Here is a 26,882-nt window from a genome sequence, read left to right on the forward strand (position 1 = left end):
AAATTTCTTCCTTATATCTAGTCTAAATCTTCCCTCTTCTAGTTTAAAGCCATTACCCCTTGTGCTATTGCAACAGGCCCTGATCAAGAGTCCCTTCCCCATCTTTCCTGTAGGCCGCCTTCAGGTACTGGAAGGCTGCTATAAGGTCTCTCAGAGCCTTCTCTTCTCCAGGCTGAACAACCCCAACTCTCTCAGCCTGTCCTCATAGGACAGGTGCTCCGGACCCCTATCATTTTTGTGTTCCTCCTCTGGACTCTCTCGAACAGGTCCATGTCTGAGTCCTGTGCTGAGGATACCAGAGCTGGACGCAGTACTCCAGGTGGGGTCTCACCAGCATGGAGTAGAGGGGCAGAACCACCTCCCTTAACCTGCTAGCCACGCTTATTTTGATGCAGCCCAGGATGCGGCTGGCTTTCTGTGCTGCAAGTGCATGTTGCTGGGTCATGTCCCACAGTACCCCCAAAAGCCAGCTATAAACCACTTGGAGCATTTATTTCTACTGAGAGGTAAACACAGGAACTCAGATCTACAACCAGCTTCCACAGTATCCAATGCAATTGGTACCCAGTGTTTTCTTACAACCATGTGTACTAATCTTGCCAACCAACTGACACCTCAGTAATAATGGTACTGCAAAATGTTACAGCTAATAATTCTAAAATGCATACAAGCAAAAAAAAAAATCCCAGGTTGTTGACAAATTACACTCTTTGAATTAATGCCTAGCTAGATATCTCAGCCGTTCCAGTATTTAACATCATCATTAAATATCTGGGAAAATATAAATGGAACGCTAAAACTGGAAAATGCAGAGACATCTAGGAAAGCAAAACCACACTATTTATACAGTACAAACAGTACTCATGAATTTTTAAAAAACTGTAAGGAAATTAGTGTATTATACTTAACAAGTATGAAAATAATGTCTATAGCTTGGGAACTGAGGCATATCATAACAGATAAACGATGTGTAGAGGGATGTACCTAACATACAAAAGATACTAGGTGTAAAAAATTTGAGACTGTTAACAAACCGCAAGACTGATCATAATTGCAACTTTTAGCCAGGACAAACGTAAACAATATATTTAGGGCTTAGTTGAAAATAATACCCACACAATTTACATCTAGTTGACACTAAAATAGGAGTGACTAAAGCAAAGGAGTCAAACTGATTCACCTGTAGGGCCCTTCCAACACTAACCCAGCAGAGCTCTTCCTTTCCTAGCAATGACAGAAACAGCCAAAAAAGCCATGCTAATTATATGCTTTGCTCTGATGACAGGAATGGAGTCAGGTGGCTTCTGTCCTGATTCTGGTTCCAAGTACCTCTCTGCTCTTCCTCTGGCTGATGATGTTCTCATTTAGTGCATAGTAACAATCACACCAACTACCTTAGATTAAATTTTCAAACTCTTTTTGCTACGAGGTTGTCTAGGATGTGGTTTTTTTCTTCTCCCCTCAAATGAACACTGCTTTAAGTATTGTCCATGTGACCTCATAGATATTTGACTACAGACCTAACTGTGGCTCTGAACAGCCAGCTGAATATGTATGTACTCGCACAATTTGACATAAGATCAACTTCTTGGACAATATAAATTTCTATGGCATTAAAATTAGGACATTTTCACTTCAAGGACTACAAAACCATTCTAATAAATTAAACGCAACACTTTTGCCAATAATACAATTTACAGTTTTGCAAAATATATCTGTTCAGTATATAACAAAAGTATCACTAAAGAATGACGTTCAAGAGTTTAAGGTACAATAATTTATTAAGCCAAGACATTCCTTTAGGACAGTCTGTTCTGGCTTTATAGTTCAATTTCTTTAGAAAATTAAATAAACTCACTGGCTGGCAGACTTTATTTGCTTACATGATTCAGGCTATTCTTTCAAACAAGGTGAACGAACCAGAAGAACTATTCATTCTTCCTCATACCATCATTAACAAACTGACACGCAAGTAAAATTTGGGTCCTGTGCAGTGAACTTTTATGACTTTTTACCTGCCTTATCTTAAACCCAAATGAAAATGAATTATACATATAGTCTCATTGTAATCTCAAGCAACATTTGTACCACAGAAATATGGAATGGTTCTAACCCAAAACTAAGTGTTTTAAAGCTTATATAAGAAATGTAATATATCTTTCTTCAATGGGCCAGAATAATGTCAATAGCAGTAGTAACATACAACATTGTTTCACCTACAATTTTTGGGAATAATAATTTTCTGACCTCTGCTAATGTTTCTCAGTCATTGGTTCTTCAAGAAGTACTCACTGAAGTCAAACCCACCCTGGAGACAAGGAGAATTAAGACTGATCTCTATCTGCTCCAACTTCTACCTTCAAACTGCTTTAGTCTTCCTGTCCTACTACTGTAAATATTTTTCTTTGACACTCATTACATCTGGTGAAGCCAGAAGCAGGGAAGTTTACCTACTTTACTACTGCATTGACTACTACCGACTGTACAGAACACTATAAAAGTTCCCTGTAGTCTTCTGTTCAGTGGGACAGAAATTCAAAACAATATATTGGGGCGACAAGTATAGTTAAGACTGTAAAAAAATTCAACTTTCCAGAACTCTGAAGAAGCCAAGTACCCATGCTTCTGGACTCCGTCCCAAAGGAAAGCATGTCCTAGCCTTTGGTCTGCACCACCGCAGAGACTTTTCCTAACTCAACCTCTGCTCTGGAACACCAATCCCTCCCAAATTGGTCCTGAAAATGCTGCATCACAGCACCAGTAAGATACAAACCATCATCCAGCCAAGGGTTAAATAAAAATAAAACAAAATGGTAACATTAGGAATTCAGTCCTCTAATCTAAGTTTGTGTTTTAATAAGAAAACAAGTAAGATTCATTTGACATCCAGTTGATCAATCATCAAGCTTTGGCTTGAAAAATACTGCCCACAAGAACAGGACCAATTACTCAAACTACTTTCTCCTAAAGAAACTGCCTTGCACCACATATGGTTCTGTTTTGAACTTAGATAACAGTCAGGTACTTTGAGATATGCAGAAACGTCTTCATATTTGTCCCAGTAACAACCATGCCAGGATTACACAGAGACACATACAATTAATTATTCCTTGGATATAAAACTCTCAAGCCAACAGGAAGGCCAAACATATTAAAAACAAATACCATTGCCCAACACCCCACCAAGTTAAAATTCTCGTTACTCTGTGCTATTCCAATATTTCGCTCATCAGTATTCCTCCTTCTCAAATTTTTATAATTATAGTCATCATCAGCAGGAAGGTTTGAAAAATTCACTAACCACAGGGAAACAGAGAAACATTCTCTGGAGAGCTCAATGCCCACATATCAACCTTGGTGAATTTAGTACTTTAATTAGTGGAAAATTCTAGATATTATAGCTCTGCAACTGCATAATGGAAAGCGAGCAAAGTGATGCACTACTGCTTTTCCAAGCGTGCGTTTACCTTGAGCACCGCCTACCGCATTCAAGGCCTTAACACGCAGTAACAAAATGGTATCTACAAGGCTCTGCTCAGAATCAACATCACCGTCCAAAGCTCTGCTGTCAGCAGTGCCTTGATCAAATTCATGTCGGTATTAGTTTAATTTGGAAGAGCTAGAAGTAGTTGTATAGGAAGGCAAAATGCTTTAATAGGGAACAGTTCCCACTCCCACTTCCTTCTCCCAAAAGAAACAAACAGGAGAAACCAAATGATGGCTTAAGAAAGGGCTACACTACACAGCAAATGCTCACTTTCATTTTGGATGCTCTAGCCTGGGGAGGAGAAAGTTCTTCTCCTTTGAGCAGTGAAACTAGTCAGATCTTCAGACATCTGTAATAAAAATTGTTAAGAGAAACTAATCCCTCATGAGGATAAGGCAGCACACTGATCGAAATCGGAAGCAGCTTCTCTTTCCAGGCAGTGGCGATAACGGATGGTGATGTGTTTCTCAGCAAGGCAAAAAGAAACTTACGGAGCCTTCATTCATGGTTGAACTTTAGAAAGCCTCGATTAAACGTCTATAAAAAATGTTACTCAGCAAGAATTTTATTTGGTTGTTTTTTCTCTCACTAATTATTATGCTTGTGGTTTAAATTTTTATAGCGGAAATGCTGACTGTACTGCCTAAGCTAGAGCATCACAGTCCAAATCTATCTACTGAAGTCAGGGTGATGAAGTATATCACAACAATTATAATTTTTACTTTTTATTTCAATTCTGTCAAGAGCATAATAAACAAATACAGAGTTTGTTAAAAATCTTCGTACAGAAGTTAAATTTCTCAAGTACATTAAGTATACAAACATTAAGGACAGCTTAATATATCCAGACTTGAGATTTACCAGTTCCTGCTCTACCATAAATAAGGCAACTCCTTTCCAGTTGTGCTTTTCACTTCAGCTTCTGACATATCAAATTTTTAATATAGATATTAAAACGCTTTTCCTTGACTTGGTGTGCATTTAAAAGATTGGTCAGTACCTTGCTTAGCTCATGCAAGTAGGCTCCGTGAAAAATTAACTTATAGCAGTGTAACTATTCTGTTACAGGCACTGGCATAACTGTAGCTCTGTTTGAAGAAGCCTACCTTACTTCTACTCACATAAACGCGAAAGGGCAAATGTTCTTACAAATTTACGTGGTACATCTACACTTAAGAGCTTGCACTGATCGCGGCACCGACAAGCCTGAAGTATCTTGATGTTCCAGACTCAAGCTTGTTTTGCTACACAGCAAAAGAGATTGCAATTCCATATGCTCAATCAAAGCACCTACTTGAGGAACTGCTAAGCCAGGGCCCCCGCTGCTGTCCCCCTCGCAGCAAGGCACATGCCCAGCGCCGTGCCAAAGGCTGCGCCCGGCGTCGGGGCCCCACGGACACAACCTACGCTCGAGTTCCTAAAACAAACACAACTCCCTGAGAAAACATGTGACAACTCTCATCGTCAAGTATCTGCGTTTTGATCTATCACCGCGTATTACCGGGCCACTTGCATACCGTAAAAGCCGACATAAGCACATTCCCCAGCGCATTTACACAGGTATTCTTCATTAGCAGTTCTGTTTAAAGATGGGTTCATAACCACAAGTGAAATGCCACTCGGGCACGAACTGAAAGCAGGCTGAGAAGAAGCAAAGGTCCCTGGAAGGGCTTCAAGGCCTGTGCTGATGTGTCACCAACTCGTCGCACAGCGCCAGCCCCCCCGTACCCCCCCCCCCCAGGTCCCCGCAGCCCCTCGGCGCTCCCAGGGGCTCCTCCCGGCCCCTGCAGCCCGGCCGGACGCGGGACATGTCCCAGGCATCCCAGTGATCCACAGACAGCGATTATTCGTGACTCAGAGAATTTGGGGCCGGTTTGTTTGCGCGGCCCCACGCCAACTCCGGAGTTCCCGGCAACGCACATCTGCCGGAGCGAGAGCCGAGGGTGGCCGGGCCAAATGCCAGCCGCAGTTTTAAGGACTTCCCTGAGGAGATTTCCGCCCACCCCCACAGAGAGGGGAAAAAAAAAAGCCCGGAACGAGTGCGGGCGCAGCCGAGCTCGGAGGGGAGGACGGGGCTGGGGGCGGGGGACGCCCGCAGGGCCGCCGCGGGTGGGGAACGCGGCGGCGGTCCCGGGAGACGCCAGGGCCCGGGGCGGGCCGAGGGACCCCGCCGCCGGCGGCCGGCCGGGAGAAAGGCCGCTTTGTTCCCCCTCCCCCGCGGCGGGCGGCCGCCTCCCGGCCGGGCAGAGGCAGGCGGAGGGGTGGCGTCACCCCCCCCCCCACCAGTACCTACCGCAGCAGGAGACGACGAGGAGCAGGAGCTGCGCTGACCTCCAAGCCGGGGAGCCTTCTGCGCTCCCCCAAGGGGCCATAACACCAGCCCGAAGGGAGGCGACGAGGAGCCGGACTTGCCACCGCCGCGCCCCCAACACGGAGCCGGGAGCCGCCGCAAGAGGGGCCGGCCGGCCGCGCCTCGCCCCCTCGCCCACCGGAGCTGCGGCCTCGGGGAGTGCTAGCGGCCCGCACACCCGCGCCTCATCCGCCCGCTCCTCCGCGGAGCCATGGGCCACCTCCGCCGGCCTCGGCCTCCTTCCCCTCGCGCCGCGCCGCTTCCTCCTCCCCGGCTGGGCTCCGCCGCGGCTGCGCACTGGCGGCCCGAGCGCATGGAGTCGCTGCCGGCAGCCGCGGGCCGGGCGGGCGAGCGGGGCGGAGCAGCGGCCCCCAGACGGCGGGGGAGGGCCCGGGCCGCCACGCTCCGGCGCGGCACCGCCCCGCCGCCGCCTCCTTCCTCCTCCTCCTCCTCCTCCTCCTCCGTCGCCAGGTTTCGGCCCGCCCTTGGCAGCGCTCCGCCCGCCCCGTCCCGGCAGCCGACGCCGCCGCCGTCACCCCCTCAGCCGAGGCCGCGTCCCCCGGGGCTGGGCCCCGCCGCCGGCCTAACCCCCCCCGGGCCGTGCCGCTGATCGGCCTCCGAAGAGAAGGGCCGAAACGGGGGAGGGAGGGTGAATGTTCCCGTCGCTACGGCGGCGGAGCAGGCTGGATTCCCGGCTGAGAGGCGAAATAACCGCACGGGTGTTGGGGTGCCCCGGTTCTGCGCCCCGGGGGACGCTCCGCCTGTGAAACCGCAGCCGCTCCGTAAAGCCCAGCGACACCCCGTCAGCTGGCGGCCGCCGTGTCTGCCCTCCGAATCTGCGTTTCACCGGTGAGGCCCGAAAACTGCCGTGGGAGCAAAACGCATAACTGCTATCGGGGCACCGCGTCCCAGTGACGGACCCCACGGAAACTCCTGACGCCGCCAACTCAGTTAGGATCGTCCAGCTTTCACCCGGGAATGACACCATTTTCCCGTTGCGCAGTTATCTGTCGCACTCAATTGTTTGACCGAGTGTCAAAAGCAAGTGGGATTCATAGCACAACTTCTATATTTAGCTTGAATTTTGCAGTGCCTCTTGCAGACTGGGAGAAGTGTTTATTGCCTCTGTTCTACTAGACCAACTGATCTACGTGGAAAAACAAAATATTGCCATTCCTGAAGGAAACAAAAATGAACTTACATTGGTAGGGCTTCATAGCTACACCGTGAGAATAGATGGGTTGGGTCAGAGCCGAGTTCTTGCCCTGCGAATGGTGATTGCTATGGGGAGAAACAGCTCTTTGCTGTTTCTCCTTATTCCTCTCATTTCATAAAATTGTAGGATCATTTAGATTGGAAGAGACCTTAAGATCATCAAGTCCAGCTGTAAACCTAACACGGCCAAGGCCACCACTAAACCATGTCCCTAAGTGCCACATCTACGCATCTTTCAAATACCTCCAGGGATGGTGACTCAACCACTTCCCTGGGCAGCCTGTTCCAGTGCTGTCAGAAATTTTTCCTAATATCCAATCTAAACTTCCCCTAGTGCAGCCGGAGGCCATTTCCTTTCATTTGTTGTTCCCTGATTTCTCCCACATTTACTTCCAAATCTTCCCCCATCTATTTGGGAAGGAAGAGGAGTATGTTGGGGGGGATGTCTTTTTTGGGAGGGAGGAGAGGTTTATTTAAGGGTGAACATCTGGATAAAGATGCAGCATTAATAATAGTCACCAAAGAAGGAAGGTAAATCAGACAAGCGTGAATGTTCTCCAGCTCTCTCAGAAGTTGTGGCTCAGGAACACCCTGTACTAGAGATGGTATCATTGAGTTTAATAATCCTCAGTGGATTAGTCTTCAGTACATTTGTCCAGTCACAGTTTGAACCTATGAGGAATGTGACTGTTCACCTGTCGGAAGCCATGAGTATGCACACAAAATTAACACTTCAAGGGAGAAGAAAACACAACCTTTATTCATAGGTTTATACAGATAATAAAGCGTTCACAGCACCTTAGCCAACAGCCCTTTTGGTTTCTTTCTACTTGCCAGTCTAACCAACTTCTCCAGTGAAACCTCAGATGTCCTGTTTTCCACCCAGTGTATCCCATTCCTCTTTTTGTTTTTAACTATTAGCAATGGGGCACTGGGAGGATGCTCGGGAAATCTGGTCTGCAGCCACAGAGAGAGACATTACAGCTTTTATGAACAGACATCACACAGAGCCTGTGAACGCATAGGGGCTTCGAACCCTCCCACAGTAATTACAGCTGTACATGCTGGGTGCAAGTCCTTACTGGAACCTGTGGAGCTCTCTGCCATAGAGATGGGTCAACATTAAACAAATCAGCACATGATCCATAGCCTTCCTCCACTCCTCCCGAAGTTATTTTTGTCTGTTTAGTTCAACCCAGTTTCTACCACCCAGTTGTATGCTATTGAGATGTGATATGATTCTCTTTCCATATATTTTAGTTGCATAACAAAGAAGACAACAGTAATTATCTTTTCAGATTAAATGCTATTCCAAACAACCCAGATATCTCTGTTGTCAAAACTGCTTTCAATCACTTGCGCAAACAAGCGGCTACCCTTTACTGTATACCCAGGTTGATCATTCATGGCAGCAGAGAGCAAAGCATCAACCCCTGGCATCGTGCTTAATTTCAACATTGTTCTCAAAGTTGCAGAGCAAAGGATGACACGTGGAAGAGTCCTGCCTCAATACCAAAAGAGCTTGGCAAGCAAAAGGTGAGATACTGAAGTAATGACCTAGAGAAAAAACCTCTGCAGGAGCAGTTTGTCTGCATATGAGATGAGATGGATCTTGTAAGTCCAGGGAAGAGAATGTGTTAGTAGACCAGATAAGGCACTCAGGATGTCAAGCAACAATTTCCCATGTTGCACCCTTAGGAAGTTCAACAAATCTATGAACTCTAAAGTATTTCAAAAGACTTCTTTCCTAGCAAAGTTATCTGAGTAAAAAGTCTTACTCCTTTTTTTTTGCTGCTCCTTCTTGTTGGCTTCTGCCGAGAGCTGTCTCTCTTAATCTCTTTGATGTTTGGGGAGAAGAATATAGTGTCTCCTATGCCTGAAAAGTACATAGTAAATCACAGACATAACTTTATATACATGAAATTCTAATAATGACTGCGTTTTTTTGGTTTTGTTTTTGGTTGGTTTTTTGTTATTATTCTTATCTGAGGATGAATAATAAAAGTTTATCAATAGGAATCATTTCAAGCTGGCACAGAAGTTGACACCATCTTTCTTTTTTATTTGAAGGCAGGCAAAGATAAAACATCCTGAAAGTGCACACATGATTCACCTTGAACCAAACCAAGACTGTTGTAACAGGCAGTCATTCTTCTGTCTGAACCTCAAGGTTGGCACGTGAACCTACTGAAGCAGCTCCAGCAAGAATTATCAGATACCTACTGACGATACCAGCATATGATTTTTTCCCCCTGTAGTTTTACTTTCGACATTGTTTTCTTTTTAATGTTTGGTTGTTTTACAGTCACTTCAGCTTCACTTCACTGCCTGCCACGCGCTCTTCCTTCTCACCATCTCCTCTTTTTCTCTTCATTCCCCTTCCTCATCGGTTCCCCCTTACTTTTGTCCCTTCAGACTCTGCTGTTAGCAAATGCCACCCACAGATTTAACAGCAGTTTTATGACCCGTTGTAAAAGTTCTCCCCAGTTCATTCCTTTCTCTCTGTTCCTGCTCTGACTGTCTGTAAAATGGTAGGAGATGATCTTACAGTATGTCTCTAATGCCAAGTCCTGATTGGCACCTCTCAGCACCATTTTAATACATAGTAAGAATGGGGACAATTTAAGATGTTGACTATATCTCAGCTAAATGAAGTAACATTAGTTTTCCTTTACCAATCTCATTACTTTCTGTCCCATATCCTTCCTTCAGGTGACATCATAAGAAATGTTGGTATATTCAGTACCAGTGTTTAATTTTTGGTGAGACCTCTAGCACGTCTGAATTTCTCTTCACCTGTTTTTTGCAGAAGAACTCAAGTACTTTATCATAAAAAGGACATCAATGGAATACTAAATATTCTTATTTTGTGACATTAATTTTTCCAAAACAATTATTTATAAACTTAAAGTATGAAAAAGATGAAAAAAAAAAGATGAAAAAGTATGAAAAGATTTCTCTCCCAGACTTGCATTTGTTTTGCAGCACAGCATATGAAGACTGGGACAAAAATTATTCATTCCATCTATTCAGTGACTTTTTAATTTTTTTTTTAGCAAACAGTTGTTTGCACAGCAGTTGTCTAAAGAGTGCTAATAACCTAGATTTTTAGTCTACATTATTTTTAATACTAGAGCACAGCTACCTCAAATCTAGAGTACCCTACATAGCTTCACTACAAAATGATGAAAGACGCTAGAAGATGGTGCCAGAAATGCCTGGATCAAGGCCATTGTGTTAAAATATATATAGCATACGTCCGAATCTGCTTGTGTTGTGCTGGTATACGTATTAGTATTGCTGTTGCATGCTGAAGGAAATACATCAAATGTGTTTAAGTGATCATTTATTTCCCTGGTATTTATTATTAGTATCACTGTGCAGTCTCGAGGCCAATCAAGAGTAGGGTCCCATTATGCTAAGGACTGTACAAACATAGGACATGCTGTACGTTGTGCAGTGGAAAACAGGCCAAATATAGCTCGGTTAACTGCAAATGAAGTATGTCTGGAGCCAGTGACGGTGCCGTTGCATCCTTGTAGCTTGCACCGAAACTAATTTTGTACAGCTTATTAGTTTAAGGAGCATGGTCCAGTAACTGCTTCTGGGATTCACATTGGTTTCTTCAAACCACTGCAGCGCACTTGGAATAAGTCAGTGCTCTTTTTCCATGTTTTATCACCTGGGGACTGTAGAGTTGTAGACTGTTTGTAAGCTCTTTGCTTAGAATCTAAACAGAGTAACTGGATCCCCTGCAGGAGAAAGGGATTTGTGTACAAGCAAGTTTTAAGAACTGCCTACAAAATTTGTTACCTCAGTTAAAAATAATTCATGTCCCTAATGTAGTTATTTTTTCTTATTAGTCATCTGAATCTGGACCGTCTCTCTTACATGTATCGGATATTATGCTTTAAATATTATTACAACTGTTTTATGTTCAACTGACTGTTCAGATTAAATCATGAGTTGCAGTCACAGGCTCTGTAGTTTCCCCGACAATAATAGCACTTCTGTCGTATGCTGCGTGAATTGCTATTGACTAATTTTGTAGTTTTAGACATTTCTGGAAATGTTGCCCAAGCTTGTTCATTTATTAAAGTACATTGCTGCTGCTGCAAGGACAATCAAACAGAAGGAACTTCAATTTGGAATAAGCCATGTGACAAAGCGTGACCTAATTCAGCCTGCAATTACACTGTGTAACATAATGCTTAGGTGAGTACCTACAACATGGTAATACCACCGGTGTTAAAACTGCTTTTGTTCTTTCCTTACTTTTAACTAAAGCAGCTTAACTCTTACTGTGGCAGTGTGGACCTAGATGGCAGGCAAAGATCAACAAGATGGTGATGCCTTCAATTCCTCTGCCTGCACCCTTAGTAACAGCCCCAGGATTGGCTTAAGAACCACTGTATTAGCATCGTTTTACTACAGGATTTACAGCACTAGAGGAGCGTCAGTGGTTATCTAACGTGGTTGACTGGCATCAGAAGACAGGAGAGAGTCTGAGTCTGTAGTCACATCACATCTCAGAAGAAAATCTAGTCGTTCTCTCCAGCCACGAGAGACTTAAGTCTGCTCTTAGCAGCCATTCTCTTACCTTTGGATTTAGCTTCTCAGGATCTGCTAGCTGATACCTGGAAGAAAATTCTGTCACTGCAATCTCTTTTTAAAACCTATATGCTTTTTACACATGTAAACACAATACTGTATAAAACATTATAATAAACCCACAAGGAAAGCCTGAGTTTAAGGTCTAGTCAAAACAATTAATTGATAGGCGAAGATATTTGTATAAAACTTTCAAATAATTTTGAATAATTATCCAAGGACAGAAAGAGCACAACTGTTCAGCTGATTCATGGACAGAATGAAGAACTGAACTATTAATACCATTTTACAAACTCAAAGACCAAGGGGGAAAAAAATGGAAAAAAAACCCTATGCCAAAGGAAAGAAAAGGCCAAAACAAAAGACTTCACGATTGCAGAGAAAACCAAAAAATCTCTTCAATACTAACAGAACATTTCATGAGCAGTTTTCAAAACCTAAGAGGCTAATTAGCTAGTGTGGAAGGAGCTATTAAAAAGCTTACAGGTTCTTTTGTGGAATTTTTCATTTTCTGAATTCAATTTATTTTTTCTTACACGCAATTTTTGAAGCAATTATCTTTTCAAGCTCCATACTGACACTGGTAATATTCTTGATTTTTAATTAGGTTAAATTAGAACTTCCTTCATCTGGCCTGCACATGCACATCATGTCCCCACTGGTCATTAAGGCGGAAACAGCATGAAATCTGAAGTGGTGAACTACTTCTGAAGTATAGCCCAAAGTTCAAAGAAGCAGAATGAACTCTAGTTTTATAGCGGTAATCATGTTCGGCATGTTGACAAGGCTGGAAGTAAACGCAACCAACGTGATGTATTTTGCCCAAACAGATTTTTTTTTTATCTTGTTGAGTGCTGCTAATCTTTAGCCACGGTTCCAGGTCATCTGTTTGTCATGTGCACCCATAACCTCCAAGGGGAGGACTTTGAGTTGGAGGGCAGGATCTCAGCCAGGAGAGCTCTGCAGCCCTTAAGCACTTTCAGGAACTAAAGCCAGTATCCTTCCCTGATATGTGCTAAAACTGATTTCTACAATTCTCCAGGACCAAGACTGAAGTGCTTTGGCTTTCTTACACAACAGCAGTTGAGATGTTGCTGTTTTAAAATTCTTCACAGATTTTGTTAGGCTTAGCCATACCTAATGCCATTTCGTAGATGCGAGGTGCAATTTGAAGAAAACCATGGGGTGTAAACTTGTCGAGGTGGGCATGAGCACCCTGTGGGAGAGCTGCTAGCTTCAAAGGGAGGAGCCCCTACAGCAGCTAGATGTTTAGAGAGGGATTACATTACTTCAGTGTTACTCTTCCTTTCCATTGTCCCATCCAGTGGAAACTATCCTCCAAAGTCATAATTTGGCTCTTAATGCGTGACTCAACCGGATTTAGCAAGAGGATCTCCTGTCTTAAATCCGAAAGCAATGGTATCTCTTAGGTGAAGGGTCATGACAACTGTGGGTCAGATCATCTAATTAACCGTAGGAAGACCTTAACATAAGGTTAGCCAAGGTTAGAGGAGAGGGCTTCTAAGAGCTTCTCTCACGCTGCGAAATACAGACACAGTAACTGGCAGCTACTGGCTTGAGCAAAAGCGTTCCAAGGAGTACTACACTTTTCTGTGTAAACTTCCAAGCATGACAGTTATTCTGTCAAAAGTCCAAAATGATAGAAAACACACACACATGTGTATCTATATATATATGTATTGTATTCATTTACATAGTTACACCCTCCACTCTTCTCTAGGTACCTTAATCGTAATAGTATCTATTCCAAATAGTCTAGGAGTCATTCTAGGTCTTGCCTTCCCTTGCCCCAAATCCCATGGTTATTAAAAAATCGTAAGACTCTCAATAAGACTTCGCATATGACTTGACTCATAAAACTTGGCAATACCACCATATGCTCACCCATTCAAGCTAAGTCAAAACCCATGTGGTAATACGCTAAGAGTGCCAGGGATTTGCAAGGGTCTGCAAGTCCCCCAGACGAACACGAACATTTTAGTTGTGAAGTGAGTGCAAAATACACATGTAAATTAGAACTCAAAGCAGTTAATTTATTTTTTTTTAGCTTGTGTCCATTTACAAACATATTTTATAGACCATTCTAGTCTACTCTGACAAAACTACCTTTATTTGTAATCTAATATACAAACCTACCTTTATTTGTAAAATCAAACCTATATTGAACACAGGAAGACAGAATAAGTGCGTATTCCTAAAGATGCACATTAGTATATTAAAGAACCATGTTCAGCAATATAAATTCAAATAAAATGTCTTGAGTTTAACAATTCAATATTTTAATTGGACCTTGTGGTAGAGTGATATCTTGTAGTGAAGAAAGATGTCCTACTTTTCTTTTTTTTTAGCGTTTCTTCATCTTTTAATTAAAATACAAGAAAATGTGAAAGGAAGATTAAGATTATGACATTCACATTCTGTCACCTATTCTTCAGAGAGCATACCAACAGTACATTTTACATCTAGTCATTACAGCTACAGGAGTAAATTAAAGCCTGAGTGTCTAAATCCCATTTGCATCTTTCAATGCATCTACCGTGAGTGAGAGTGGGAGATCCACGGCAGAAGAGACCCCTTCATATTCCCTGTTCCTCTGTAGCCACAGAGATCGTGGGGTACAATTAACATGATCATTTGGAGAAGTGTTTCAATATACTAAAAAATGCCTTTAGGACAAGACTCAGTTGGTTTACATTTGAGTTTTCCACTGTGCCAGACAGTTTTGCACTTCATTTTTCCCTTTCAAGCTTTAGTCATACTACATTGTGCTGCTTATTTATTGAAACGATGTTTTCAATATATTCCTGTCAGGCTTGTAGAAGTCTTTGACACACTCCAAATGAACAGTAGCACAATTACACTGAAATATTTTCAGTGATAATAACATCAGCAATATTTAGAGATTTTAGAGCTACAGGCTGTACTGCAGGAATTAGCATTGTTCCTCAAAGTAAATGAAACTCCACTAATATCTGGTTTTCCTGAAATCACTCTTGGATCAAGCTCCACATTTTCCGTTTGTAAAAAGTTCAACCATTTGATGAAGTTTTGCTTGTCTGCAAACAGACAGCTGGCTTTTTTTTTCCCACTGGAAAAAAGTGATAACAGCTAATAGACAAAGGCTTTTGTTTGTTTGCTACAAAACAGCTGCTTCTAATCTACCTTGGACTCGCACTGGTATTGCAGTATCAAGGAGGACATAAGCAAACAAACAGGAGGACAATGAGATCCTGAAGGGCAGATTTCCAGCACCAGAAAACCCACTAGTAGTGGATTCAGATGCAATCTGATGCAATAGCAATGTAGTTCACTGCAGTCATTTATTATATTGTCCTTTAGCTCCAAATGTGCAGAATAGTTTTCTACTGAGCCTGCATAATTGCATTGCAGGAGATATCTGGGACTCCTGGAAATGCTGGCAGCTGGGATCGTTTTCTTCCGAACTAGCACGTGAGGCTCTTAAAATTCAGAAAGGCATTTTGTTATTTTTCACAGTGTTCAAATTTTACTTGTTTATTCATGACTGTCCAGGGCAAAAGGGTAAAGACAAAGGCTCTGTCAGTAATAAACCCTCCATCACTATCTGCAATCCTGTCCCTGATGACCGGGCTGTGTCACAGAAACCCAGCTAGCTGACACTGCAGCACCCGTCTCTCATTTCAATCCCCTGCCTGCCCTCCTCCCCCTCCTTATTCATCACAGATCTAGAGCTGGAAGGATAGAAATTGAGGGGAAGCCAATATTTCCTCACACTTAATCTGTGTGTCCAGAGACAGTATACACTCTGGCTATGCTGTTAATCTCTAAATCCTCTAAACAGATAAAGCTTTCTAGAGAAGCTGCTGTAGACACCGAGGAGAAGATAAAACTCACTTGGTTTCTTCCTTGGAAGACTTCAACTTCCTAGCCTGAATGTGGACATAAAGCGCAGGAACAAATCCCCGTCTTGGTCTGGCAATTTCTTCCTGTAGGAGGAGATAAAACATGCTGAAAATAGGGGCAGAACTATAAAACTTCATTCCAACAATCTGGGATATCAAGAAACCTATCAAGACAACCTCCAGCTTGGCGGCTGTTTGCAGCGGACGTGCTGGCTTCTCCTGGCCAGGCTGGGTACAGACATGGCGCTTGTTGCTCTAAGGATTAAAATGTCCTTGACAAAGGAAAGGTTACTGAAAGCTCCACATATTGCTGCAACTTTTCTGTGGACTCTAAAGCTCTGCTCATTAGTTACTTATTTCTCGCTCTTCCAACCAGGAGCACGGAGAAGTGGAACGTGTCACATATATTGCAGTTTGCTGCCTTCTTGAACTACCCATTAAACAGACCCAGACTAAAGTCTCACTTTCATTCAGTACAGACAATTCTGCATAGGACAGTCCAGCCTAGCTGTAAGATCTAGTTAGCTCTGCGACAATTTGTGACATTTAGGCTTTGCCAGAAAAGAAAAAAGGAAGGTCAAGAATAATACAAGATTGGAGTGGTGCTGACAGGACTTCCACAGGAACTGGCACAAACTGGCACTAAATCAAGAGATAACCTTTTGACTCTGCAACAGTTATCATCAGTGACCTTGAGAAAAACCAAAGCCTTTCTGAGTCTCAGTTTCCAGGGTAAAGAATGAGGTAATGCTCCTTTGCCCACCATTTCCGTTGATGGTGGATGTCTCATTGCATGAACGCACAGTGCCCATAGCGCAAGGATTCCGATTTCAAGTCTGCTATAATGTCTATAGTAAACTGAATTAAAGAACTGCCTCTGTAAATGACGAGTACGTTCATGAAATGTACGTCTGGAAATTCAGCAGGCTCTTAGTGTAACTCATTAGTAGAAAGCCTCTTCATCTGCTTTCTTTTCAAAAAGACGAGGACAGTGCAAAAGCGAAAGGCGCATCCATGAAGATTCACAGAGAGTAGGGATGCAAATATCCTGCATTAAGATAAGGCCTCTGATTCATTTTATTGCTGCCATTAAGTTTCATTTCTTGGGAAATGCGCCCCATGTATAGAAGTGTCCTAAACACCTGGAAATCTCTTGAGTGAAATTTATAGCTGCTAGTGCAAATAGCTTGCAAATTAGTTTTTCTTGGAATTTCAAGCTCTCCCCACCCCCCCTTTATTTTCCTTCCTCCAAGAAACCCTCCAGCCCCATAAGGAACATGCAAACATTTTTGATATACATATACACACATGCATAATTTATATGTTAAGGGAAAAAGTACCTTAAACTGCAGTGCATTCAAAAGGGAATAAATGTTAGCAATGGATGCACATAGCAGCCTTCATTCTGTCTTTGTGCTTGTTCATTACATAGTGTTCTCCAAATAATAAACGGGTATTTATTCTCCTACTGTTCTTCTTGGGTGACTAGCAGATAATATTCCCAGTGTCAAATGGTTTATTTTTTAAACCTGTTGCTAATCTGTTCAACAGACTGCTCGGAAGCTATATGTCTGGGGTAGAAACCCCTTGACTAATAATTATAATTAAGTAATGAAGATTATGTCACTGTATCTGGTGATCTGGCAGGTAAGGGAATACATGAAGGAACAGAATATATAAAGATGAGCCAGTCTAGAAGATATGCATCCCATAGTCTTCAGGGTATTCACTAATAAAATTACTGAATGATTTGTAATTATATTTTGTAAGCTAAGGGAGAGCCAGAATCATATCTAAGGAATTTGAAATGAAAAGATGGACTGATTAATTTTTTTGTTATATATAAAGAAATACTAGTAATTACAATTTGCTAAACATATCTGGAACTATAATAAACTTTATCAAGATAATAAATAAGAAAATCTATACGTACCTACACCAGTGAGGACTAATAACAAGAAGTCAAAGGATGCAGATGCAAAGGCATATGACACCTTATTAATTTTAGTTCAGAATTTGATCAGATAGCTATTAGATACAGCTGTAAAATCTTATAGGACTTACTTTAGGAGTCATGGAGAGAGTCAACAGGAACATAAGTTTGAGATCCCTCTCCAGTGAGACAGTACAATGATAAACAGTAAAATCCAGACCTGCCTAGTTAAAGATGAAGAAAGCCTTCGGTAGAAAACAAATAAACAAACAAACAAACAAACAAATAAATTCAAAATCTGATAGAAGTTTTTAAGACAATTTTCCAATTAGCTTGAAATAGCATGGGAGGAATTCTACACAAATTTGCAGTCAAGAACAAAATACCCATGAACTCCCGTGGGAGCAGACAATACTTAATTCTATTTTGTTCAACATACATTTTTACACTGAGTTTATTGCTGTGGTCTCTGAGTATCTTGCAGGGGATTAGGAAGATGACTACTGTCTGTCACACGCGGTCGCTCAGCTGCTCCCCTGGGGCAGAAGGGAATGTGTGCCGGGGGCGGGGGGTGTGTGCGCTTTTCTGCAGGAGAAATGGAAAGATCCCGCCAGGTAGCTCCAGTGTTTCCTCACCAAAACAAACTGCAGTGCGTGTGGATGCAGGATGTTAAGTATATCTGGAATCAGGCACATATGCCATGTGGCTGCCGCATGGATTCAGCCACTGTAAGGAGTTCTATAACGATGCCAATGTACGGAGGCTGCCAGCAGAAAGGTCTGAGCCCATCCCCGTACCTCTCCTCACCAGCTTGACTGTACGTGTGCTTATCCCACGGTCTGAGCAGTGCTAGCAATGAGCAGCTGCAAGGAGAAGGGAATTTACAATCACATTTCACTTTCATAGCATTACGCTGCCAGTCTTTCATCTGGGGGGTTATCTGACCTATATTTCATCCTCTCCAAAGTAGCTTAACTTGTAAGAATCTTCCTCTTTGTACATTTTTAATTCAGAAGAGTAGCTTGTACTGATTATACTACAGAACCTCTGAGTTTTACCACAGGTGGAATGAGTACCTACATTTATTTAGCTTGCTCAGCAAACAGTCCTTTAAGAGTAATTACTGGCAAATTAAAAAAGTCAAGTTAACTGTTGCAGAAATACAAAGGGATCACACAGTGTCTGAATCAGAAAAATACTGTTTGAAACAAGACATCATCAAAGACTGGTAAATTGAAAAATGTAAAACATCTGTTAGATAACCCATTTACCATTTGATCTACTGTCATAATTCTTAAAAAAAAACCCAGCCCAAAATGCTGCTGCAGCTGCTCACTGGTGGAATGCAGGAGATAGAATTTCAGCAATCAGGTGATACAAAATGATGGAAATAAAAAAGGAAAATTTCTTAATTGCAATGTACTCTAAAGGTATCCAAATGAAAAACTCTGAAAATATTTATTTCTAGTAAATATTCAGTTTATTTAGAGATTATATTGCTAGTTCTGCAGAGTGCCAAAGTAACCGATCAGTCATCTTATATTTTATAGATTTGAAGAGTACTGATAATAGATCTGATGTAGCATTTCTTCAAATGCTGTTCTTCATTGATCTGAGTACAAAGAAAACAGGTGTGATTTTTTCCAGCATAGCAAGCAACATTTTCTAAAGCATTCAAGACTAAACAGTCAACGAAGTCTCATTACAAATGCAAGAAAATTAAACACCATCATATCTTGTTGTTACAGTTATGAAAACATTCAGCTTGTGTGTCATGCACTCCCTGCAGGGAAAACCAAGTTCAGCATTATGTAAACAACAACAGTAGCCTTAAGGGTGGGAAATCTAGGGAAATTCACATCATGAAAATTTTCAGCGTAAAGGAGCTAGTGAGGTTGCCTCCTCCACTCCACTCGTACCTTATATTTTAAAAGTCAGCATTTTTCATACTGACAGCTACAGTGAATCTTCATGGTTGGAAAGGATCTTTGAGATCATCGAGTAATGATGAAATCTTAGTTACTATATTAAAATAACAAATGGCAACACTATGACAGATATAACTGTCAATTGACTACTACTAAATATTGATATTTTAGTTGTGAAATAAAAGCTCTGGTTTTCTTCGGATAGCTCTTCCAATTACAAAAATTTCTATTCGTTATAAATACACGTGATGGCAACAGTCTAGGAAGTAAAATAGTATCAAAATGACACCACAGCTAGGATTTTAACTTAAATTCTTTAACTTAAATTCTTTAACTTCCTTCTATAAATAGTAATAGGTTATAAACCCAAATGTTTATAAATATAGGTCATCAATATTATTACCAAGTAAGACATTTACTCAAGTTCTCCTGTTGAAGTTTTCCCATATTCTGATCAGTGGAAGTCTCTTTCCTTCCCTAAGGAAGCTTCACATTCATGCTTGCTTTAAGCTTTGCAGTCTTTTCTCTTAAGTGATCCAACTGTGCTTTTAAAAAATCTGGATCTACAACACTTCTGCATAAAATTAAATAGCCCCCACTGCTATTTTTCTTTGTATCCTGGGGAATTCAGAACTGTAAGCAGTGGTGGTCCATAACAAAAATGTGGCTCTGACGCCGAGACACACACATTTCTTCTCAAACTTGGTGTTCATTTTCATTTCTTAATCCACGTGTGCAAAGGGTCTCCCTTTTCATTTTGAGGTGATACCTTGTGTAGTGTGAACATATACTAAGAAATTCAACAAACACACCAACTGGAGCAGGCAGTACCATATCTTTCTTATACTTTCTGTAGGTGATAGCCATAACATGCATAAAAATAAATTAATATTCCCAATATTGAAGTTGTGGAATTTTCGGAGGGAGCCCTTTGTGTTGGCGTGCTGGAGGAACCCAGTGATTGTCATGAGCAGACCACGAGCTGGCCAGCGTCCGTGGGCGGGCAGGGTGGCCTTTGTTCCTGCGAAATGAAGGAGCAGCTGAACCTGAAGCTAAAGGCCAGAAGGCAGGACGGCAGGGCCAGGCCATGGCTAAGCCACCAGGACCAGCGGATGGGCTGACAGCAGATGCGTGCATCTGTCGATCCAAGGCAAAAGGGCACAAGGAGGGGAGGGCAGAGTCATCACCCGGTTTTGCAGGGGAAGGAACAGGCTCAGCTACCGAGGTGAAATTCACGGGAAAGGACAGCTTGGAAAACGTGAGGGAGTGAACTGCCTGCTGCTGTTTGGTCTTAGTTTGTCCACACAAGCAGGACGCTGTGTAGATTTCTTTGTAAATAAACTGAATTTTGCTAAAGAAAGACCTTATTGTAAAAATCAATTTCCCCTACCAGCGGAGTAATTGGGCACAGCTCTGAATACTGGCTAAGCACTTGGGTCAAAAAGCAACAAGATAAAGCTTTGAGCCTGGTAGAAAGGTTACTAAAAGAATCTTTTCAAGCCTAGTCTGGACCATTACAAAACTGATTTCTTCTCCAGCCTTATCCCCAGTGCTCACTGCCACCGTTCTCAGAGGTTCCTTTCTTCCTGACAGTATGCGAAAAACATAAACACTGGAGACAGTCTGCCTTCCTACAGCAGATTTCTTTCATGCCTGTTCAGGTTTCAGAGCAAAGTCCAAATACACATGATGTGGGAAAATCACCCCTAACAAATGGGAAATCGGTGGCAAATAAATGGGTGGAGGCATAAGAATGCTTATCTCTTACCAAAGTTTATTTAGCTTTGCATCAGTGTGGAAGTCATACTGGTCCTGACTGTTTTTAAAGTGGAGGTATTCAAAGGCCTCTGATGGTACAGAAGGGTGAAGAATCAGGAGAGATTCCAGCTAAGGAACGGCTGGACTCATTATCAGCTCGCTTCCTCCAGCTCACAAACCACCCAAATTGTCCCTCCATACCTACTGTCATCGGTTCCCTTATCTAACACCCCAATACACAGTTAGCCTGGAGAACTTAGAAGATGCTATGTACATAAATGTGTATATGCCTTTTTGATGAAGCCCTGTACTCAGAATACATCACTAAAGAAATAATCAATAAGGCCATGTTTCCTGGTACTTTATTCCGAGATTAAGCAGACTATCATGCAACAGTCAAAAAAGTGCAGTATCCCTGAATGCATGGGGATTTAATAGAAAAGAAAGATCTCCTTCATACAGATATGAACACTAAATAACTTCACCAACTGGAGTGAAGTTGCTCCCTGTAACCTAGGGCAGTTTATATTCTTAGGTCTTTGAATCTATGGATGTGCCTTCAGTCTTGAGACAATTGGTCAGGAAAACAAAACTATTTGTACTGTTTGTCATTCATTTGTTTACGTGAAAGTACATTTCTTTAATGAAAGGATTCCTTTTCTTTAGAAACACTTCTATGTTGAGTTTGGGGCACTGGGTGAATAATAGATACTGCGTGCAAACTAAATAAAAGTAACATTTGCACTGTGGATTATTTTCTTTTCCCTTTTGTTGGAAACATTTCCTCCCTCCCTGCTAGTAACCATAAATCTTTTTCTGTAATGCTCTGTTAGCTTTAATAAGTACAGCACAGTAGCCAGTGCTGGCTTTCACTTACTGTAGCTGAATGTTAAGCAGCATTGCAAAATGTTAAGTTGCAAGATAACTGACTAGTTTTCTTAAGACTTTTTAGGGAGATTGAGAATTAACAATGCTTCTCACCTCCCTCTTCACACTCCAATAGGAAAATGCTAATTTATTATTAACCTCGTCACAGCTGTCTCACATTCCATTTTCTCCGTTTCACAATTCAGACAGGAACATATGTGCTGGCACCATGCGTCTTTGATGGAAAAACAGTTGGGATTCCTTTCAGCAAAGATTCTGCTCACAAAACTTCATGCAAGAGAGAGAGAACTTGCAATATTTAGGGCATAAACCCCATATATTGGAATGACAGTGCTTTCTCATGAGATCTAGTTGATAATGTCCTGATGCTTTATGGCTGAATTCCTTACTAGACATATCTATCACCTGACTCCTGAAAAACAAAATATGGCTTTAGTTCTCTTAATACTGACAGTGGTGATATGTACTGAGAGGATGTGTTTATGCTGTTGGACTGAATTTCTTGCAGGAGTTCTAGTCTACAGTCCTTCATACTGCCTATATGTTGATATGTCTGCAAGGAAGAGTTTGGAGGCAGGCAAATAGTTTCACAGCATCCACAGATGGTCCCAGCACATCGCTGGATTCCAGTTTGCCTGCTCGCCGCCTCCGGACGTATCCTGCCCCTCCTCGCTCTGTGCCCCCAGGCACGAGCACTGCGCCTGTGCCCCGTGCTGGGACACGTGCAGCTGGACGGGGCAGCTCTCACCTTGTCGCGTCTGCTGGACCAGCAGCAGAGGTGGTGAGGATGAACAAACCACTAGTGATGGTTCGGTCACAGTGGATCTGTCCCAGGCCTGGTACACATGGATCAGGAAAGCATTTCACTTCAAATTAAGAAGTCCAGTGCGGAACATGTTCATTCCCCTGACAAAAACCTTCAGTCTGGAGCAGCTCAGCAGATTTACCCATACTACCACAAGCCAGACAAGATCCTTTACAAAGTGGCTGTGACCAAGCCAGACCACCCATCCTGTCTGTACTAGTTTCCAAGACACAGGAGACAGACTATTTATGCCCAAGCCCAGCCTGTGGCTACAGCAGTGACAATTTTCCTCCCCTCCAGGGCAAGTCAAAGCTAAGCTGCCTGACCCAGCCAGCTCTGTGGCATTGCTCTGTGAGTGTGCCGCTGCGCGTAAGCGTGCTGCCGGGGACGGGAGCAAGGCTGAAGGGAAGACGTCATCTTTAGGGAGGGGACATGCTCTGCACACCCCTGTTTATGGAGGGCATACTGGCAGCCAATGGGCAGACCTGAGTGCCTGGGGCTAGGAAGGCTCTCCAAAAGACTCCCCCCTCTCCCAGTCACCTCTACTTATGCATCTTTGATGTTCTTTCTTCATCCACCCAGCAGTAAAGCAGTCACAGTAAAGGGGTTATACACTCTACTAGTCACACAGCTCCTCAGACCTGTACTGCAAATGTAGTCCCCGCCTATCAGCCATGTAAATAGCAAAATTTCAAGCCCTGACAGTTGCAGGCTGTGGTCAACAGCCTGTAGTAGTTATAACACTCCAGGCTAGACCACTTTTTGGTCCAGTGTGGGTCAATGTGGCATTAGGCAGATGTACTGTAACCATAGCACAGCATCCACTCCACTAAACTCAAATGCCCATTTTACTTTCCAAGGAAACATAGAATCATAGAATCATAGAATCATAGAATCATAGGGTTGGAAGGGACCTCTGGAGATCATCTAGTCCAACCCCCCTGCCAGAGCAGGGTCACCTAGAGCAGGTTACACAGGAACACGTCCAGGTGGGTTTTGAATGTCTCCAGAGATGGAGACTCCACCACCTCTCTGGGCAGCCTGTTCCAGTGCTCTGCCACCCTCAGGGTAAAGAAGTTCCTCCTCATGTTTAGGTGGAACTTCCTATGTTCCAGTTTGTGCCCATTGCCTCTTGTCCTGTCCCCGGGCACCACTGAAAAGAGCCTCGCCCCATCGTCCTGACACCCACCCTTTAAGTATTTATAAGCGTTGATAAGGTCACCCCTCAGACGTCTTTTTTCCAGACTGAAGAGACCCAAATCCCTCAGCCTTTCCTCATAAGAGAGGTGTTCCAGTCCCCTAATCATCCTCGTAGCCCTCCGCTGCACCCTTTCCAGCAGTTCCCTGTCCCTCTTGAACCGGGGAGCCCAGAACTGGACACAGTACTCCAGGTGCGGTCTCACCAAGGCAGAGTAGAGGGGGAGGATGACCTCCCTTGACCTGCTGGCCACGCTCCTCTTGATGCACCCCAGGATGCCATTAGCCTTCTTGGCCACAAGGGCACATTGCTGGCTCATGGTCATCCTGTTGTCCACCAGGACTCCCAGGTCTCTTTCCACAGAGCTGCTCTCCAGCAGGTCAGCACCCAACCTGTACTGGTGCATGGGGTTGTTCCTCCCCAGGTGCAGCACCCTACACTTGCCCTTGTTGAACTTCATAAGGTTTCTCTCTGCCCAGATCTCCAACCTGTCCAGGTCTCTCTGTATGGCGGCACAGCCTTCCGGTGTGTCAGCCACCCCACCCAGCTTGGTGTCATCAGCAAACTTGCTGAGGGTGCACTCTATCCCCTCATCCAGGTCATTGATGAATATGTTGAACAGGACTGGACCCAGTACTGACCCCTGGGGAACACCACTCGTCACTGGTCTCCAACTAGACTCTGTGCCCCTAATCACAACCCTCTGAGCTCTATCTTTCAACCAGTTTTCTATCCACCCCACTGTCCATTCATCTAACCCACACTTCCTAAGCTTCCCTATGAGGATGCTGTGGGAGACCGTGTCAAACGCCTTGCTTAAGTCAAGGTAGACCACATCTACCGCCCTCCCCTCATCTATCCATCTAGTCATGCCATCGTAGAAGGCTATCAGGTTAGTCAGACATGATTTCCCCCTGGTGAATCCATGCTGAGTACTTCTGATAGCTTTCCTTTCCTCCACGCGCCTTGAGATGACACCCAGAACGAGCTGTTCCATCATCTTTCCAGGGATGGAGGTGAGGCTGACCGGCCTGTAGTTCCCCGGCTCCTCCTTCTTGCCTTTCTTGAAGACTGGAGTGACATTGGCTTTCCTCCAGTCCGCAGGCACCTCGCCTGTTCTCCAGGACTTTTCAAAGATGATGGAGAGCGGCCCAGCAATGACTTCCGCCAGCTCCCTCAGCACTCTCGGGTGCATCCCATCAGGGCCCATGGACTTGTGAATATCTAGATGATCTAATTGGTCCCTCACTCGCTCCTCCTCAACCCAAGGGAAGTCGTCTTCTTTCCCTGTTACTTTATTCAATGCCTGGGACTCCTGAGGGCTGGGCCGAGCAGAAAAGACCGAAGCAAAGAAGGCATTCAGTAACTCTGCCTTCTCCACATCCTCCGTCACCATGACTCCTGCCTCATTCAGCAGTGGGCCTACAACTTCCCTGGTCTTCCTTTTGCTTCCAATATACTTGTAGAAGCTCTTTTTGTTTTGCTTGATGTCCCTAGCCAGGTCTAATTCCAAGGCAGCCTTGGCTTTCCTTGTTTCATCCCTGCACGCTCTGGTGGCATTCTTGTAATCCTCCCAAGGGGTCAGTCCCTTCTTCCACTTATTATAAACTTCCTTCTTCCACTTGAGCTTTTTCTGAAGCTCCCTGCTCAACCATGCAGGTCTCCTGCGTCCCTTGGCCGATTTCTTTCTCTTAGGGATGCATCGATCCTGAGCTTGGAGGAAGTGGTCTTTGAATATCAACCAGCTTTCTTGAGCCCCTTTGCCTTCCAGAGCCCTAGCCCACGGGATCTCTCCAAGCAGTTTCTTAAAGAGGTCGAAGTTAGCCCTCCTGAAATCCAAGGTTGTAATTTTACTTCTTGTTGTTGTTTTGTGGATAGTACCCATGATCCTGAACTCAATCATTTCATGATCACTACAACCTAGGGTGCCCCCAACCTTAATGTCCTCTACCAATCCCTCTGTGTTTGTCAGTACCAGGTCCAGGAGTGCTCCTCTCCTTGTTGGCTCCTGTACCACCTGTGTCAAAAAGTTGTCATCAATGCACTGGAGGAGCCTCCTGGACTGTGCATGCCTGGCTGTGTGGTCTTCCCAGCAGATATCGGGGTGATTGAAGTCCCCCATGAGAACCAGGGCCTGCGCTTGCGAGGCTACCTTCAGTTGTCTGTAGAAAGCCTCATCAGTCTCCCCATCCTGATCAGGTGGCCTGTAATAAACACCCACAACAGTGTCCCTCATATTTGCCTGTCCCTTAATCCTCACCCATAAGCTCTCGACCCGCTCTTCATCAGCCCCTAGTGAGAGCTCGATGCATTCCAAATGCTCTCTCACATAGAGTGCAATTCCACCACCACGCCTCGCTGGTCTGTCTTTCCTGAAAAGGACATAGCCATCCATGACAGCATTCCAGTCATGCGAGTTGTCCCACCACGTCTCAGTAATTGCAATGAGATCATGGCCCCGCAACCGCACACAGACCTCCAGCTCTTCCTGCTTATTCCCCATGCTGCGTGCATTGGTGTATAAGCATTTCAGAGAGGGAGTTGTGTGTGTAGTTTTGACCCTTGAGATGTGGTGTGCCTTCTGGCTTTCAGAAATACTGGCACACTGGCCCACGAGCGCTGAGCAACTACACCCTGGCACCTCACCAGCAAGCCCAGTACCATCCCCACCCCCCTTCAGATCTAGTTTAAAGCCCTCTCAATGAGCCCCGATAACTCTTGTCCTAGAACCCTTTTTCCCCTGGAGGTCAAGGTATTCCTGCCTGCTACCAGCAGGCCAGGCGTTTCGTAGATCAGGCCATGATCAA

The 26,882-nt window shown here is 43.7% G+C and overlaps 1 protein-coding gene across 1 annotated transcript in view; it reads right to left on the reverse strand.

The window, feature by feature from the left end:
* The window catches only part of LRP12 (LDL receptor related protein 12), a 52,741-nt gene extending 46,521 nt beyond the window's left edge, over positions 1-6,220 (reverse strand). The window contains exon 1 of the mRNA XM_063327380.1: positions 5,781-6,220. Within this exon, the coding sequence (XP_063183450.1) occupies positions 5,781-5,859 (79 nt within the window). The 5' untranslated portion in view covers positions 5,860-6,220. The remainder of the gene's footprint in view (positions 1-5,780) is intronic.
* Positions 6,221-26,882: the final 20,662 nt, after the last annotated feature.

Source organism: Chroicocephalus ridibundus, chromosome 2 (genome assembly GCF_963924245.1).
Source record: "Chroicocephalus ridibundus chromosome 2, bChrRid1.1, whole genome shotgun sequence".
NCBI classification, from domain to species: domain Eukaryota; kingdom Metazoa; phylum Chordata; class Aves; order Charadriiformes; family Laridae; genus Chroicocephalus; species Chroicocephalus ridibundus.